Below are 19299 nucleotides of genomic sequence, written 5' to 3'. Positions count from 1 at the left end.
TACAGAACTTTCGTTTCCCTCCCGCAGGGCGAAGCCTGCTGAGAGCACAGACACGTAATTTTTAATCGCTTGCCTGGTTTTCTAAGGCAAAACTGCTCGTTTTGTTTTCCCTTTCTTTGTACTAGTTGGAAGCACTGCTGTGACTTCCCGTGTCAAACCGGCTTACTAGATTACAAAGTGAGTTTGAAGTGGGTAAAATTTTACGGCAGTTTCCTGTAAAATTACACCGTTCTCACTGCGCGATGCTCACGATGCTTGGTGGATGTGTTTTAATTACAGCCGACACATCGCTCACTCGCTAGCGGCGCGACCCAGTTGACAAATTAGCGTTAAAATTTTATTGGTGGATACATCCATAAAGCATGAAACTAAAATAGACCATTTCTCCCCGGCTCGGTCGCCGGTCCAATTTGCCAATAAAAGTCAAACTCGGTTTGATTTACTCGAGAATCACCGGCGTCCATGTGGCAGACCCCACACACTCACGATGGTGCGGCACAGGGGTCATCCATGAACCACGTGGACCGAGTATCCGAAACCGATCGCGTCTAGAACCAAGTGGTTTATGGATGACCCCAGAAAGGTGCTGCAGCTGTGGCAATGAATTTATGGAGTATAGTTATCAAAGAGGGAAAGACAGAAAGACTTTAGAAGGGGAGGAGAAAGTACAACAGCCCACAACGCAAGAAGACGAGGCTGCTCCTAATCCACTTTATTTTACAACAAATAACCACTGTCGGTGAAATATTTATTGCTTATCGATCGGGGAGAGCTGTGATAAAGGAAAGTATAGCACAAAAAAGGGGTTCGGATTTTAACGTACAAACGCAAACGCAGGTGCAGGTGCAGCTAAGGTGCATTTTTTCAAACACTTTGGCAGTTTTACAACGGGGTATCTACGAAATATTCTCCGAAAAGTGAAAAAAATTATGAAAGCTAACCATTTTTTATAATGTTGGCTGATTGCATAATTATTATTTGTCAGAAAACCCCGTGTTTTTTTTATATTTTTGTGAACCAAAATTGCAAACTTTTTAACTGTACTTCCCATGAGAAATTTTGTAATTTTTTACTAATTTGGACCAAGATACTTCTTCAGTTATAAATTTTCGAATAAACCAAACCGAATCGACCCTTCGTTATGAGGACATAGGAAACAAATTGTCCCACATGAACAAAATAAATGCATAAAGGTCCTATTGTATGCAATTTTGTTGAGTGAGACAAGCTTGCGTTTATGAAAATTATGGCTGAAAATTTAAAACACCTTTTTTTCTTATGCCTTAAAATGTACATACGACAAATATGCGTTGTTCTCCAGAATATTGCCCTGCCCAGAAAAGCATAAATGTCTGTACTGGATTTTGGTAATTGGTACAACGTGTAGACAAAGAGTCTATCATGCTCGTTTCTAATGTAAACATCCACTGACGTGAGCAGTATAGACTATTTGTGTACACTTCGCCATTCAAGACAGAATAAATTATTTTGTATTAACATCATAAGTAATGCTCAATGAGATTGCAGTAAGTTTTTTCACATGAATGTAAATCCAGATGGGACAGTTATGCTTTTAGGAGTAGTTCACGTCCTTGGTTTTTTTTGCCATGTTACGATTTTTTCAAATAAAGGGATATTTGTAATCTTTCTAAAATACAGTCGATTTTTATCCAAATATCATTTATAAAATTAAATGTAAAATCATCAGTACTTAAGTCAAATTTTGATAAAATGCACTGTTTTTGAGATTGAATCGTTTTTAGGTTAAATATGTTTTAGCATAATGCCCATCCTTGTCCATTTCCACTGATCTCTGGTTGATTGGTTGTTAAAAATTAAGAAAAATGTAATATTTTGCTGTTCTCGAATTAGCCCACATTCGTCCATCAAGGATACTTTGTAAACTATTGAAAGGATTTTCAAAGTCATAAAATTAAACTTAGTTCCAGCCATTTTAGATTTTTTTTAACAATTTTTGGCAGTGTCCTACACAGAAAAAATAATTCTGAATGTTACATCATTAATGATGTAACACTCATTAACGTCATTAATCATTTAAATTTTAATGCGATTCGATGTAAATTTGCAACAAATCACACGTTAAACATCATTTTACGTGTGATACATATGATTCCATCGAATCCTAAGTTTACATCAATCGAGATTACATATGATTCATAATTTGCGTGTCGAGCAAATTTACACTTTTTTCTGTGTACGAGGAAGTTGTGTTTCACCATTTTGGAGAAAAATATGTACGATGCAAAGTAAATATTATATCGGTGAAAATCGTGCTCTTTTCAGAAAAAATATGTTTCACGGCTTGTCTAAAGGTTATTTTTATAAAACTTGAATGAACCTCGGTAATTCTTTCTGGAGCTTGTTGGGGGGACTGTCCCGAGTCAGGGAAACTGTTTATCGAAAAATTCTATCGGTAAAAATTGATTTTATCTCATTTTGAAGTTTTTATACAATATATTGAGCATGAGCATGAGCATGAGCATGATATATATTTAAGAAAAAATCATGAAAAAGTGTTAAATAAATTGCTATAATTGTGATGTATTTTGTTGTTATTTCATCAAAACATCAGTTTCAAGTTCCCTAAACATGTCTTCAATATCCTACATCATGGATAAACGCTTATCGTAGTCGTCAGTTTCGATAACAGCTGCAAAACAGGGTTTTTCCTGGTTTTTTCTCAGATACAACTGGAAACATCTACTTTATTCGTGTTTATCAAAACTGTTTACGTGGATTTGTAGCAAATTTTCGGGATTCTCTACACAAAATAGTTTATACATAATTTTTGTTAGGTCATTAGGGTGGTTCCGGTCGCGTCAGGGTGGTTCAAAGATGACAATTTTGAGATTGTTTTTTAATCATTGTCAAACGCCGATTTAACTGAACTCATGCGTATTTTTCCATGAAAGCCTAATTAGTCACTTTTCTTTCACAAACAGGATAACAATAATTGGATGAAACAATGTCAAGTGATGACTAAGAAATTTTTTTTTTCAAAATCGAAAAAAATGCCTTTTGATCGCCCACCCTGACGAGGCCGGAACCACCCTAATGACCTGAACTATTTTGGGTAGAGAATCCCGAAAATTTGAAGCCGATCCGAACACTTTAGAGTATTGCCATGCCGTTTGCGTAGGAAATTGTTGTATTAGAACACCGTAAATACAACATTTTTTTTTTCAACGATACACTTAAGTCGTTTAGCAGAATTTTGTAAAATGAAAAATGTCAACATGTTTTTTTACAAAAAAAATATTGAAATCCAACTCAGGACTTTTGATTTGTCATCCTGGAACTATTTTAAGTAGTAGTAGGACAAAAAGGGAATAAATATCAAAGAATTTTAGAATTTGCAGCATTTTCTCTACCCTAAATTGTTGTAACTTTTCAGAGATTTGATGTAGTAGCATGTTTATTCTGCAAATTTATTCTGGATGTTATTTGCTACAAATCCACGTAAACAGTTTTGATAAACACGAATAAAGTTGATGTTTCCAGTTGAATCTGAGAAAAAACTAGGAAAAAACCTATTTTGCAGCTATTATCGAAACTGACGACCAAGATAAGCGTTTATCCATGATGTAGGATATTGAAGACATGTTTAGGGAACTTGAAACTGATGTTTTGATGAAATAACAACAAAAAACATCACAATTATAGCAATTTATTTAACACTTTTTCATGATTTTTTCTTAAATCTCGATTAAATTTTCAAAAGGCCCTATCTGCATAGGAAACCCATGAGGGATAGGTTGTTTTGAAAATTTAATCTAGAAATATATTGTATAAAAACTTCAAAATGAGATAAAATCAATTTTTACCGATAGAATTTTTCGATAAACAGTTTCCCTGACTCGGGACAGTCCCCCCAACAAGCTCCAGAAAGAATTACCGAGGTTCATTCAAGTTTTATAAAAATACCCTTTAGACAAGCCGTGTGTTTTTTTCATACTAATGGAGACGCCTGGTAACACGTAAAATTGAAAAAAGTGATCAAAAAACGTTTTTAAAAGAAAAAGAAATTTAAAACATTGTGAAATATGACACATTAGGTGGATTATCTACAAATTATAATAATTTACATGAGCCACTAGCGTCTCCTCCCATTTTATTCTGATAAATAACGCAATCTTCAGCGATAGAATATTTTAAATCGTACGTTGTATATGAAGGTAAAACACAACTTTCTACGCACTTTTTTTACATTCACGTGTTTATGATCAGATTTTTTGTTGTATTGTATGAAACAAAGTGCAAATTACATTTCTGTATCCACATTAAAAATTTCCTCAAAATGTCATACGGATAAATAAAATGTACAGACATGCCTCAGTTTAGCACCGCTTGCAAAACCGAGGCGTGCATAACTGAAGCACAGAGCTATAATCGTATGAAAATCATGCAAACATAAAAAAATTATCAAAAAAAATCAAATCAAACCATCCACATTAACGACCCCCGGGTCTTTTGTGGTCTCTATTGCAAGTTTCTGCACGAACCTAGGAGTCCGAAGGCTTGAATGGAGAGAGCACCCTAACCTCTTTCTACTCCAAGGAACCTTCCACCCCAGTGTTTGAACTGACGACCTTTGGATTGCGAGTCCAACCGCCGCCAGCGATTCCACCGGAGTAGGCTTGGTTTGGTGTGTTGTTTGTACTTATGGCATGGAGACGACTCCTACACCTGGAATGACTTAACGGCCTAACAACCAAGGCCGGGACCGACATTTTACTTCCTCATCCGATGGAAGGTTGGAGCAGATGGGAATCGAATCCAGAATCATCCGCTTACAAAGCGGACAGCGTAACCATTTGGCCACGCACTGCCAAAAATTATAGTGTTTTGGAATCGGGATGATGGCAGCTTTCCATTGAAATTATATTTACTGATATTCTGAGTATTTTTTCAAAAATTCGTAGTTTTATGAAAAAATTGAGTATTTTCTAAAAATGTTGTTATTACATTCGAAATGTACGTAAAAATTCCGAAATGTATTCCAAACCCCAGTATGGCCTAGGTTCAATCTGGCATTTTTCGAGACGAGATTTGCCTGACCACGCCTTCTATCGGATGGGGAAGTAAAACGTCGGTCCATTTGCGTAAAAAGAGGCTATTGGTGACTCACCACATATAACCTTCGGACGCCTAGAAATGAGCAGAAACTTGCAACAGAGCCCACAAAAGACCCGGGGGTCGTTAAAGTGGATTGCTTTGCTTTGCTTTGTAAAAAAATCCTATCATTTGATACCCATTTCTTAAAAAACTAAAATTTTGAGTATTTTTTTGAAAATACGTAGTTTTGTGAACATTTTGAGAATTTTCAAAAATGGAGTTTGTGTGCGAGCTTCGTCGGAGGATGACAGGGTCATGCCTGCGTGTCCTCTGGTGAAGAAAGTAGTGAAAATTCTCGTTTGCTTCAATATTTTGCAGTCATGTTTTCTAAATTATTTTGATATATTTCATGTAGATTTTCTTTTCGGTCGGCTGTTTGAGTTTAAACTATGTTATTTTTAAATCACGTTTAATCCGCATTCCACGTAACAAAAATCAAATAATAATTACTCGAGTTGCATTCCCGAACATTTGGATCCTGCTGGTTTGACGTGGAATCACTGAAAATAAAAAACTGCGTAAGATTAATGAAATTTTAAGGACAGTTGGTGTAGGAATTTGAAGAAAAGGCAACAAGACCTTATTGCATATCAGCAAATGATTTTCTGGAAATCTGGTAACACTGCCAAGAGATTACGAAATTGTGAGGAAGATTGATCCCAACAATTTTCATTTACACTTTTTATATATCTAAGAATTTAAAGAGTGTCGCAAACAAAGTCTTTTAAAGACTAGCAAATCATCTCATCAGACAATGAATAAATAATCAATCTTCTAGCCTGACCTGGCCCAGACTACCAATCAGCCAGCTCCAGCCTGAAAAAGCTCATCAGATTTTAATTCCCTGTAAGTACCCTACAGGGAAAAGCTCCCCACAGTAAGTTTCCGTGTTCCGGAAATAAATCACAGCAGAAACCATCACCACGACCAGCAGCCAGACCAGAGTTTCCCGTAAACAGCCAACCCTCCAACAGGGAGAGGGAAGCCATTGTTGATGCTTTATTTCCCGTCACACAAAAGTGATAAATTTTGCTCGTGCTTTTTTTAATACATATTTTAATCGTGCTTTTACTTCCGACTTGAAATTAAAACCACGATTGCTCGTAACTGCCCCTGGTGCATATGCAAACCCGAGGCGAGCGCTTCCTGTTTCCTTCCAATGTGCCATTAACGCCCATCATTATGACCTCCCTCAACAACATTAATTTTCCAACGGCCCCATTTTCATCACCTCAACATTGTGAGCAGGGCACGCATTTTATGAATGACTTGCATTATAAATAACGCGGGAAATCTTTTCGGCAAATCCGACAATCCGAGTTGAGAGATGAACTGAGGTTAGTTTTTGGTGACGAATGGATTGGCCAAACTGACTCGAGTCATCAGACTAGACTAGATTCTAGTCAAAATAAGCGCGTCACATTTGGCTGTAGGTCACACGATACACAGAGAAGAAATAAAAGATATGCCGGGAAATGTATCGTAAAATTGTGTTATTCGATGATGTTTTCGCTTCGAGACGTAGAGTTTTATTATTCTATGTGGTATCTCGTGTTATTCTACCGGTTAGCGAACGGAAATTAGAAAACGAACCCATGAATCATGTCAGTTGAACAAACAAATGTCGACTGGCAAAGATCAAGTTTGTAAGCAGTGTAAGACGGATGGGTTTGGGTTGAAAACAAAAATTGATAAATGAGTCGCATTTTTTTAAAGAATTTCGAATTTTGTTTTCAAGCGAAAAAAAATATTGTAATAGTTCTTAAATAAATTTAAATATAAATTTAGACTCAAAGTTTCACTTGGAAAACAAATAAGACTACTTTGCATAATCACGTTAAACTTAAACAAATACAAAAAATGCACTGAAATACCTCATCACTCAATGAATCTAAAATCACGTAATAACCAGAATCATTAATTCAATGCCATTTATATTTCTAGACTTGATCGCATTTCGTCGTCTCACTTATTTTCCTTTTTTCCTCTAGGGTAATTGACGCAGTAACTATCCCAAAACAGATTTAAGCTATTTGACACATCGAGAAGCAATGTAGCACCATTTACCCCGAGACGCCGCCAGCTTCGATTATGAAATCCGAGTAAATAAAAAAACTGAAAACTAACATTTTTCTCACCCCCACAAACACAAACACGCAGAACACACACACACACGTGTGAAGAATACTCACATGCAGCGCAGTTGTAGGTGCAGATGCACTTGGGAAAAGGGCAGTGCTGGTAGTTACAGTTACTATATTACTACGTATAGTTGCAAGAAATAAACAGAGAGAACAGAACAGGTAAGTCCGGCTTAGTGCAGAAAAATGGACTGGGCTGGTTGGACTGGTTGCTTTGGTTCGGTGGAGATAGGTCGAGAGGTGCCATTCGCAAAAGTAAGTTGACATTTTGCCAGCGAAGAACAGGAGCGAACGAAGTCATAGCAAGTCGCGAAAATTATATTAACAGTGTTTAATGCAGTGTTTCTCAACCTTTTGCGATCCATTCCACCTTTGACTGATTTGCAAAAACTTAATTCCCCCCCCTCCTCCTTTTTTTTTAATTTACTGGCATCATTACACAAATATAATTATTTTTTTAGGTTTGCAAAAAGATTACAATATTCCTAACAAATTAAAGTATAAGTTACGCAATAAACTATAGTAGGTATTTCAAAACGTTTTATTTTAATTTAAAAAAATCGCAGGTTTGTATATTTGATCAATTTTTCTTGAACAAGAAAAGCCAGGCTTCTTTTCGTTTAAATTACAATAAATACATTTATAAAATATTTACAAATATTATATATAATTAATTATTATCTGCGGCACAAGACAGTTTACTATCTTAAATAAAATTTGAAAAACTTTTTTAGAATTTCCATTATTAAGTGTAAAAAAATCTCACAGAAACCAGCAAAAAAAAATCTGTCACAAAAAAAATGTCCTTGCGTCCAAAACAATACAAATGCCTGAGAAATATTTAAAAAAATCATTTTACTGTTTCAAGAAATTGAAACTTTAATAATTATTTTTTGGGAAAAAACAAATGTTGTTATTACTAATCAAAGAATCAGTTGCAAAGAATGTCTCAGATAATGATTTAAGACATTGAATTTCTATTGAACCCTCATTCCCCCCCTAGAATGGCCAAATTCCCCCCCAGGGGGGAATTCCTCACCGGTTGAGAAACACTGGTTTAATGTATTTTAAATTGTTTTTGCTCTTTTAATGTTAAATATATCAGAAACATGGTTAAAACACTTTTTCATACATGCCATTAATGTTTGCATCATTTAATCACAGTTTTGATTCTCACCTGATATAGTGCATTTCATATAAGATATTTCATAAAAATTAAACCTTAAAATGAATTGTGTTGATTGAAATTTTTAACAATTTTTCTTCCTTTTGCTGTATAACACATATTTTTTCTAAACTTTCAAATTTTCATACAATTTTCGCATTTATCCATACAAAAAGGCTATTCAAATATTCAAAAAAAAATATCTTCAGAACGGTTCTGATCGATTTGGTGTTTTCGGCCAAGTTGTATGACTTCTCAGAAAAAAATAGTTACACCCAGAATTTTTTTTTTATTTTTTTGCGTAAAATATAAAATTAAAAAAATTCTCATTTTTAGATATGATTTTGATGACAAAAATGACATCTTTTGTGCATTGGCAGTGTTGCCATTTTAGAAAAAATAATGTTTTTTGAACATGAAATGCAATCGAAAAAATAGTTACTTTGTTTCTAGAAGAGATCAGAAAATTTCCTATAAATTTGCTTCAAATTGTAACTTAGGGTAGTTTTGGTGATTCTTGACATCCTTCAGGATCGAATGCAACAAGAATAATCCAAATCGGTTGAGTTTTGGCCGAGATACAGCCGGATGAAGTTGCATTTCCAACTTTTTTTACCCTCTTGGTGCTTCGCGTAAGTTTTGACCCCGTTGGTGCTACAAGTGTTAAGTGACGATAACTAAGCAATCTTTTAAACTACCTAAAAGTATCGTGGAGTTTTTCGAACACTTGGATAAAAATATTACATTTGACATTGAAAATTATTCAAAAATAATTTTATGGGAGTTTTTTCAAAAATTGTTGTTTTGCGATTTTTTTTGTACAAAAAAATAAATAAAAAAAATGTGCTCGTAAATAATCTCCTTTTTTGATAAATATACTCAATATCGTCTTATAAGCTCGAAAAACATTTTTGTCCCTATTTTGGGTCTATTGTTCTTAGGATTCTGATTGGTTGAAAACTCGAAGCACGTTGCGAACTTTTTTTGACGTAAGGTTCAGCCCCAGCTCGTACAGTCGACATACATGCAGAGTCCGAGTGTCAACAAGCGGTAAGCAAAAAAGTTAAAATTTTGGACCTGATGGGCAACCAGCAAGAAAAGAGTGAAAAATTCAATTATTCTTTCCACCAAAATGAAGATAATGACAGCACGTATCATTCTCAAGTGACAGATTTCTGCCAGATTCTGTGAAATGCAAAATTTTGTTAAAATAAGTTTAGTATGCCCAATATAGGTACTAGGTCCAATATAAGGACATATACCCTAAATGAGTAATTTGTTTTCAGGTGTAAATATTTTTTTCTGAGAAGAAGCAATACCAATGCTGCAATGTTGAAGACACCAAAACGATCAGCAAAACCGTTCTCAAGGTACAGATTTTTGAATATTTTGAAAAGTCTTTTTGTTTGGAAATGACTTCTTTGGTCATAAAAAATATACACAAAGTTTCATCCAAGTCAAAATGCAAAAATTACCTTTAAAAACATTGCTCCTTCTCTGGAGAATTGCTCAATAGATTATTCTTCGGTTTGAGTTTTCTAATCAATCGCAAAAAAATGTTTTATTAAATAATGCTGCAATATGAATTCAGTGACAATTTATTACTGAACTAATGGTAATATGGCCTGAATGTTTTAAATGTATCAAAAATAAATAACAATTTTTAATGATTTGTGTTTTACATCCTTTAAATTTGGATTTTTAATTTTAAAAACCACACAGCTCCAACATTCTATGCATAATTGAGCATTTTTTTGTTAATATTTTATTTTTCAGTGAAGTTTCAAGGTTTTTAGTTTTTTTAAGAGAATAAAGATATATCTTTATCGTTTTGATAGCATTTTTAGTCCAAAAATCTCTTTCTGTATTCTTTTTGAAGTTGTACCAGTGAAGAGAAGTAGACCTTATTAAATAAATGTAAAGAAGAACATTTGAAAAGTTTAGATTTTGTTTTTTTTATTTCTTTAATTGTTTTGCAGCTTTCAAACTTCGGGTAAAATCTTTATTTGAGAATCAAATTTTCATCACATGATGCAAAACTTAATAGCATGAAAAAGCTACAAATAAAAATGAAAATTTCGCAATTCGCTCTGGAACTTACACCGCGAAGCAAACTCTCCTCACACACCCTTCGGAAGAGGGGTGTGGGAAAAGGTATTTTTAAAAAGGGACACATTTTCCAATACACTCGCTGGCCGAATCGATGTGGGCCGTAGATTTTCTCGGGTGCGGGACATTTCGCCGAATGTCGTTTCGCCGACGGTCATTTCGCCGAAGGTCATTTCGCCGAATGTCGTTTCGCCGCATGGGACGTTTCGCCGAATGGGACATTTCGCCGAATTGACAAATAATCGTATAATAAATATATAAAATGGACACAAATTGTATTTAAATATTTTGAAAAAGTATAATGTCCCTAAAAGGTGATTTTGCAATCTATTTTTAAAAAATATTTTTTTGTTTTTTAGTATGTTATATTTATAAGTTTATGCATTATTATATGCATAAACAATCGCTGAAAAAATAATCTAGTTGAAAAATAATCTGCGAGTTTTTGCATTCTTTCAAACTTAAGCGGTTATTTAATTTCAGCATACAATTTCTGTGAGTTTTTGCATTAATTTCTTATATTTTTTTTGCATTCTTGTTTTAATATATCATTTGAATTATTTCTATGAGTTTTTGCGTTCTGTTAACCATGAGCAGTTCTTTTAATTTTCTGCTTATAATTTTGATAAATTTCTGTTAGTTTTTGCATTCTTTGTTTTTTAAGTAAATTATTTCTATAATTTTTGTGAGTTTTTGCATTCTTTCAAACATGAACAGTTCTTTTAATTGGCTGCTTATAATTTAGATTATTTCTGTTTGTTTTTGCATTCTTTGTTTTTCAAGCAAATTATTTGTATAATTTTTGGGAGTTTTCGCATTCTTTCAAACATGAGCAGTTCTTTTGGTTTTCAGCACAACATTTTGCAAAATTGCTGTTAGTTTTTGCATTCTTTGTTTTTTAAGCAAATTATTTGTATAATTTTTATGAGTTTTTGCATTCTTTCAAACATGAGCAGTTCTTTTGATTTTTAGCATAACATTTTGGAAATTTTTTGTTAGTTCTCGCATTCTTTGTATTTGAGCATATTTTTAAAAATTATTTCTGTGGGTTTTTGCATTCTTTCAAACATGAACAGTTCTTTTAATTGGCTGCTTATAATTTAGATTATTTCTGTTTTTTTTTGCATTCTTTGTTTTTCAAGCAAATTATTTGTATAATTTTTGGGAGTTTTCACATTCTTTCAAACATGAGCAGTTCTTTTGGTTTTCTGCACAACATTTTGCAAAATTGCTGTCAGTTTTTGCATTCTATATTTTTGGCATACTTTTTAAAAATTTCGCATTATTAGTTTTTAAGCATATTATTTCTATAATTTTTGTGAGGTTTTGCATTCTTTCAAACATGAGCAGTTCTTTTGATTTTTAGCATAACATTTAGAAAAATTTCTGTTAGTTTTTGCATTCTTAATTTTTTAAGCAAATTATTTGTATTATTTCTGTGAGTTTATGCATTCTTAGAAACATGAGACGTTCTTTACTTTTTTAAATTATTTTATTATTATCTTGTCACTCCTTCTCAAGTTTGCATGAGTGAATTACAAAATGGCACTGCAGCGAACAAATAGCATAAATTATACAAAAAAGTTAATTTTTATTCAATTCGGCGAAACGTCCATTCGGCGAAATGACTTTCGGCGAAACGTACCATTCGGCTAAACGACATTCGGCGAAATGACCGTCGGCGAAACGACATTCGGCGAAACGTACCAGATCCGATTTTCTCCGATTGATTGGAGGTTATTTTCAGCTGGTGGCTGGAATTTGCGCCAAAATGTTAGGGAAAAAAAACACCTTTTCAAGGTGGTTTCTTGAGTTCTTGAGTTGATCACTGCCAATCCCGGGAAATTTTAGGACTTGCTTTGCGAGCAAACGAAAGAGGAGCTGGGAGGAATCTCAGGTTGGTCTGGTGAGTTAACCTTCGTTGTCTGCCTTGAGGTGGGCCGGCGAGAAGAAGATGTGCGTCCGGAAGTGGTACTCGTCCCCGCCGGGACCGCCGTAACTTTCGCGGGCCTTCCGCTGGTGCCGGCTGCTCATCTTGCTCTTGGAGCCTCCGCCCCCGGACCGACCTCCACCCTCGCGCATGTTCTTCCGAAACATCAGATTCATCTTCAAGATCGTGAGCTGAACACCGCTTCTTCAAAGCAACGACCTCGACAGATTGTTGTCAATGATTTTGGCTTCTTTCTTTTTTCCTCTTTTTTCACGGGCAACACTGCGAGGTTGTAATTTCTTTACTATTTCTCTAAATTGCCGCTTTTACGATCACTTAATTGAGTTACGAGCTGCACTAAAAAATCACACTTCATTTAAATCTGCCCAAACACACACACACACCGCACCTTCACCAAAGAAAAAACCGAAACGGACCGCGCGTTTTAAAAATAAATATTTATATATCCAAACGGTCTAAAAAGGGACACTCGGAGGAAATTATAAACCCAACTGAATAGAACAGAAAGAAAAAAAAAACCCGAAATCACTGCCCCGAGAGCCGGACCGTTGGAAATCGAAACGTGACCGGATCGAGCAGCTTCTCAGCGGAGACTAAAGTAAAGTCCAAGCCGCGGTTGACTTAGGCCGCCGTCACCGGGAAAAAATCAGGAAAAAATGTGTTCAGAGAATCGCAGGAGGAGCTGCGAATATCGTCAGCTGAGTGAGGTTGGTTTGTAAGGTGGGCAGCGTTTGGTTCGACGTTTCTAACTTTAGCAATTTGCATTAGAAGATGTTAAGGAAAATAGAATTTTATTTTTTCTGAATAAGCAACAGCCTTTTCTATAAAATTTTTCGCAAAAAAGCTTTGATGTTTAACAGTAAGATAATATCAAAAACAAAACATCTAAATTTTTAACGATATTCTTGAACTGTGAAATTAGGCCAATTCTGTGAAATGCCGAGAAAATTTAGATTTTAGGTTAAGTATTTTTGGACATTGGATATCGAATAAATTGTTACTGAGATATTGGCAATTGAAAGTAGTGTAAAATTTGAGTGATAACCAATAACATTTTTTCCAGTTTTTTTTATAGTTTGTGACTGTATTTCAGCATCCAGAGATCCAATCTTTAAAGTTTTTTAGACACTTAGTCTTAGAAGTTGTAGAAGAAGATTTTTTAGTACAACTCATACTTTTATCAAACGAGGTTCACCGAGTTGGATAAATACGACGATTGATGACAAATTCAAGTTTTATAACGAGCTGCTTACAACATTTATTGGCAATTTCACAGTTTTTTCTTTGATTGGAATTTTATGTCAAAAGTCCATGTGTTTAGTAAATTCACTGTTCAAATCAAAACGATATTGAAAAGTATTTTCTTAGATACAAATTATGGAAGATTAACTTTTCAGCATCCATCACTACTGAAAAGTTTGAAGCCTCATCTACAATCAAACTTACGCAAACTCTTGCGAAAACAATCATCAAGTTGATCCAGATGTCAGTCGAGTATCGACTATCGCACAGTGGGAAAAAGGGCTCAAAAAATAAGCCAAAAAGATCTGATAACTAATTCCAAAAATCCAGATTTTCCGGTGGCCTGTACTCCAGCCACTGGTCCGTGCAGTGCGATTTTTCATCGGATTATTATTCCTCGTGCAAAAACGAAGCGATTTGATGTATATGTATTTGATGTATTTTTTTTGCCCTTTTTCCCACTGTGCATCGATTGCTGCGATCTCTGTCCGTCGCAGTAACAAAGTAAACAGAGGCAAAATTGACAAACGTTACATTCTGCGATTTGCTTATTGCGGAATTGCAAAAAAAAAAGTTATCGAACTTGGGTAACCATGAGCACTACTAAAAAAAACTAAAAATTGCAAAACATTCGCAAAAATTAAACTTTAGGTGGATTGGAAATAATTCTTTCTGAAATAATCATAATTTCAGTAAATTACTTTTTGATTTCAAATCTGATATTGCATCTGAAAAATGAAGTGGAATTTTTTTATCGACATTTCTTAAAATTTGCTAAAAAATAGCAACACTGCAAAACATTAAATTTTCACAAAAAATAAACTTTAAGTGGATTTACCTGGAGAACAGTGCCCTTTATTTCTGAGTACTTTTTGATTTCAAATCTGATTTTGCATCTTAAAATGAGGTTAAAATTTTATACCGACCATTGTTTGGAAAAAAATATGAATATGGATAAATTCTTAAATTGATCAATATATAAATTCTGAAATTTATTAAAGGTATGAATGATCTTTCGGACGCCTAGAAATGAACAGAAACTTGTAACAGATACCACAAAAGACCCGGGGGTCGTTAAAGTGGATTGCTTTCTTTTTTTATGAATGATCCTTTTTTATCAACATTTTTGAAATTTTAGTTTGATTTTATTGCTTCCACCTTGATTGATTGATTGATTGATTGTTTGTTTATTTGATCAATTTTCCTTGGACAGGAAAAGCCACTAGAATGCTGGCATAAAAACCTGCTTCTTTTCGGTAAAAAAATAAATAAATACAATTATAAAGTAAATAATGAACTGCGGCTGAAGACAGAACTCCATCGGTGGAAACCTTTACAGGAGTTCGGAACTGGCTGTTACGGGCTGGAAAGAAAATAAAAGAAAAAAAGAACCTACGAGATGAATGTGGCAAATGAAAATATAGAATGGACAACTGTATCGGAACAATAAAGGAAACATGAAGTAATAGTTATAAAATACTGTTTAACTTAAAATGTCAATGGATTTAATAAGTTTCTCAACTATTTCAGGTTGAGCTAGATACAATTTCAAACGATCTTTGAAAATGCTTAGGGATGAACATAAGCCAAATTTATTACAAAAGAAATTGAAGTAATTTGCACCTTTGAAAGTTATACTACGTTCACCAGACAAAGTGGAAACATTTGGACGTTTAAGCAGATTATGATTTCTTGTACCATGTTGGTGAGAAGAAAGTTCGAACTTTGTATTTGTATGAGTTTGGTTTGATAAACTTTTATATATAAAAGAACAAACTTGAATAATGTAAATTCCTCTGACAGGCATAATGTTTTTCTCTTTTGTATATAGATCAACGGTATGACTTCTAAGTGGAAGGTTGAAAATCGATTTAAGAAATTTGTTTTGTACTATTTGAAGTTTATTTAGAAGATAATCGTAAGTATTTCCCCAGACGGCAGTTAAGTAAGACAGTAAAGAGTTGAATAAAGAATGATAGATCAGAATAAGAACATTTATATAATAAATATAAAGCGAAAATAAATAAATAAACTATTTGGCATATAGAATATGCATTTATAAATAAGTAACTTTTTTTTAAAACCTGAATTTGTACTTTTGTAGTAATTTGTAATTTGTAAATAGAAATCTTCCCGAAATCACAACCCCTTCCTCTCTCAAATTTGACAAATTGGTTCAGTAGAGGTGTAGCTTAAATCAAACCTGAGATATTGGCCCCCAAACCCAAGTTGTGAGCGACGAACCAACCAACCTACGTCATTTTTTAGTGAAGAAACGGCGAGCAAAAACTGTCTCATTCTAACCTTGCCAATGAATGTGTCCTCATCATCTTCCGTCAGACAGTGCTGCACAGTGGTTTAGTTTTCTCGCACCTAATCAATCAGCGTTGGACACCTGGCCCAAGCAGGCGCGTCGAGCCATGTGATTGTTGACATTATTGAGGAGAGAGCGAGAGAGTAACCTTATTAAAATTGCCATTTTCAATTTTTTCCCGTCTTCGACGAGCCAAGGGTTAGTCGAGACAGGACTGAATGCTTCAAAGGAAGGAAAAACACGGTCATGTTTCACGCTTCATTAATAATGACCATTGAGCTACTGACTAGAGCTAGACTTAAGCTAGTATACAGCGGATGATTTGCACACCTCGTCGGCGGGGTTTTCTGCGACAGACTGATGGCAGTGAAATTTGAACAAGGAGGATTGGGATTGAAATTATTGAGTTCGAGCAGATGTTAACCCTGATAGGGCCAATCATTTTAAATAATTTTCTGTTGCGTGTGATTACAGAAACTTTATAAAATGACCGAAAAGTATTCATAATTTGGATCAATTAGATGGTTTTGAAAGTTAGCATTCCATTTGATTATCAATTAAATATCAGAGAACCTATAAGGACCTTTTCAACCACTTTTTTTAAATATTGGCTGCAGCGAAATAAGTGTTTTAAACTTATTTATGTGTACTCTTAGAAAAAGATTATTTGATCAAATTGATAGACATCATCATTATCCAAATCATCAATGTTTTTCAAAATTTCGTCGAAACTTAGATTTTTTGAAAATTAAAAATTTAAAAAAAAAATTTCTGTACACTATTTTGATTGAAATATTGAAACCATGCCTGTAATTTATTGTTTCGATTTTATTTTTATTTTTGCCATCTCCTTGACTTCGGCCATAGTCAAGGGACATTAACTAAAAAATATTTGCATCGGCCTAAATAGAAAAATATAAACAAAATTCATATCATATAACAAGTTTCATATCTATACTTTAATTATTCTCTATAAAATTTTCTCACAAAAATAAATTGTATCATGCCTTTTTATGAGTGTCCACTTCAGTTTTTCTCAAGTTATAACTAAAATTAACGTGAATATTTGTCCGTAATCGAAAATCAAGCTTCCAAAAGAAGTTTTTTATTTGTTATTTATTTCCGTTTAAGGACCACTTAACTCAAGAGTCATTCGGGTCCGATTTATAAGAAGTAAATTTAAAGCTATACTTTGATACATAAAAATCAAGCATACAATTTTGAGACAAGATCATAAATAAATAAATAACCCTGCCCAAATTTAGTTGTCGAAAATTTTAATGATTCCCGTAGTCAGGAGGTCATTTTGAGCTACTTTTGTTCTACAAAAATTCTACTTTACTTGTTCAATGTTTTTTATTCCATTTTTATTATTTTTATTTGCATTTATCTTGTTTAATTTATGTTTGTTACTGATAGTATTTGGCTTATTCTACAACTTTATATCATTACTTTATACCTTCTTATTATTTCATGTTTTTACAGTCACTTTTTTATTTGCTTGATTTTCACATTTTTTGCGTAGATCCATATTCTAGGACATTACAAAAAATACTGCAAACTTATTCTCACAAAAAAATGAGAAATTTTAGTAACAATTAAAACAAGTCAAACTTCCAACCCGAAATTTTCGTTAAAATTTAAGAGATCTTCTTTACAATGTTTTTTAAAGATTTTTTGGTTGAAAATGGATTTTTAGAGAATTTTTCGATCGAAGCCCGTCTAGAACTTTTTTTTACAAACGTATAACAGAATTTATTCATAATGGACATGATAGAGAGAACGAAAATAAACAAACAAAAAAAATCGTTAAATTACGCTTTGAATTTGCCTTTATGCACATGCAATGATAAACTGATGCATACTATTTGAAAAAAGTTTTTAAAAGTTAGTTTTTAAATAAATTTTAATACTTTTTTGCATTATCAATTCGGGCACTTTTGGTCATTTTGAAAACATTGGATTTTTGGATCACAGATCGAAAAAAGACTTAACAGTGTCAGGGAAAAAAACAATTCCATGAATTTATTGATGCTTTGAAATTAGAATAAAATTATCAATAGCCTATAGTTCTTATTTTACTTCTTAAAAAAAATATTAAAAATTATTGATAAAAGAATTATCATCGAGACTCCAGATTGATGTTTGAATCATGAAATAAATTCACATATAATTAAAGTTATATGAATTTTGATACACAAAAAAAAAACACATTATGTTCAGAAAACTTACCAACTTAAATGCCTATGTTTGCATAAATCATCACATCATTTTACCAAAGGCAGAAGTCAAGGAGTTGGCAACCATCATTTTACCGAGAATCGGTAGTAAGATGAACAAAAATGAACTTCTTTACCAAATTTCGGGAAGATTTTACAAAATTCGGTAATTTTAAGTTAACCGAACTGTTCAGCAGTTGAAAAATCTGTAAAATTCACCAAATTCGGTTAAATAATCTAAATGGGTACATGTGGGACAATTGCGCGAACAGGGACGGTTAAAACCATTTCAAATGTATTTTCCTGCGTTGATTATCATATTTGGCATGTATGGACACGTTTATTTATTTATAATTTTTTAAATTTTTGGGATAGTATAATAAAATCTACAAACACTTCTTTTTTAATTAAGTTTAAAAATTCGCAGTAGTCCTTGACTTTCCTTTTCAATTAGGATCCGTGTGAACCAACAGAAGAAGCTTTAATGATTCCTATGATTTTTTATCACCATTTGAAATTGAAAAGATTTGATTTTAATTTCTGTTTCAACTATCTTGATCTTAATTCCAAACAAGAAATTGGGGTACTAGAAGTCAAAAAATATATTTAAAATTACTGTCGAAAGTCTGATTAGCAAAAATTTACGAGTTCAATTCAAAACAACACTACCAAACCCATTCACAGTGTATTTTAAGCAGCACCGGTCGACACACTCGAGCTGCGCGAATAAATATTTACCCATTTGTCGCAACGATTGAAGTGGGAAAATATACTTCAACAACGCGACGGGGTAATAGTCCTACCAAGTGTACACTTTTCCTTCGACAACAATAAACGTCTAAAAATGTAAACAAACAGTCGTAAATATTTTGAGGAAATTTGAAACTCAAGAAGGTTAAGGGGAAGCAGGACGCAATTTTTTTTAGCAATTTTAAAATTTGATCAGTTTGCAATCTTTTCCATCTGTGGCATTTGCTGTAGGTGCAGATAGTTATCGTTATAATGCCATTTTCATGACAGTG

The 19299-nt window shown here is 33.6% G+C and overlaps 1 protein-coding gene across 9 annotated transcripts in view; it reads right to left on the bottom strand.

Moving 5' to 3' along the window:
- The window catches only part of LOC120419151 (uncharacterized), a 274388-nt gene that overhangs the window by 51663 nt on the left and 203426 nt on the right, over positions 1 to 19299 (bottom strand). The window contains exon 1 of one of the 9 annotated variants that reach the window (XM_039581790.2): positions 12468 to 13091. The exons of 7 other annotated variants lie outside the window; for them this stretch is intronic. In XM_039581790.2, the coding sequence (XP_039437724.1) occupies positions 12468 to 12657 (190 nt within the window). In that variant the 5' untranslated portion in view covers positions 12658 to 13091. Of the gene's footprint in view, positions 1 to 12467; positions 13092 to 19299 lie in introns of those variants that run through there. One more of the 9 variants, XM_039581796.2, reaches the window with a different exon arrangement.

The sequence above is a fragment of the Culex pipiens genome, chromosome 2 (assembly GCF_016801865.2).
Source record: "Culex pipiens pallens isolate TS chromosome 2, TS_CPP_V2, whole genome shotgun sequence".
NCBI classification, from domain to species: Eukaryota; Metazoa; Arthropoda; class Insecta; order Diptera; family Culicidae; genus Culex; species Culex pipiens.
This window is presented reverse-complemented; position numbering and strand designations above follow the sequence as displayed.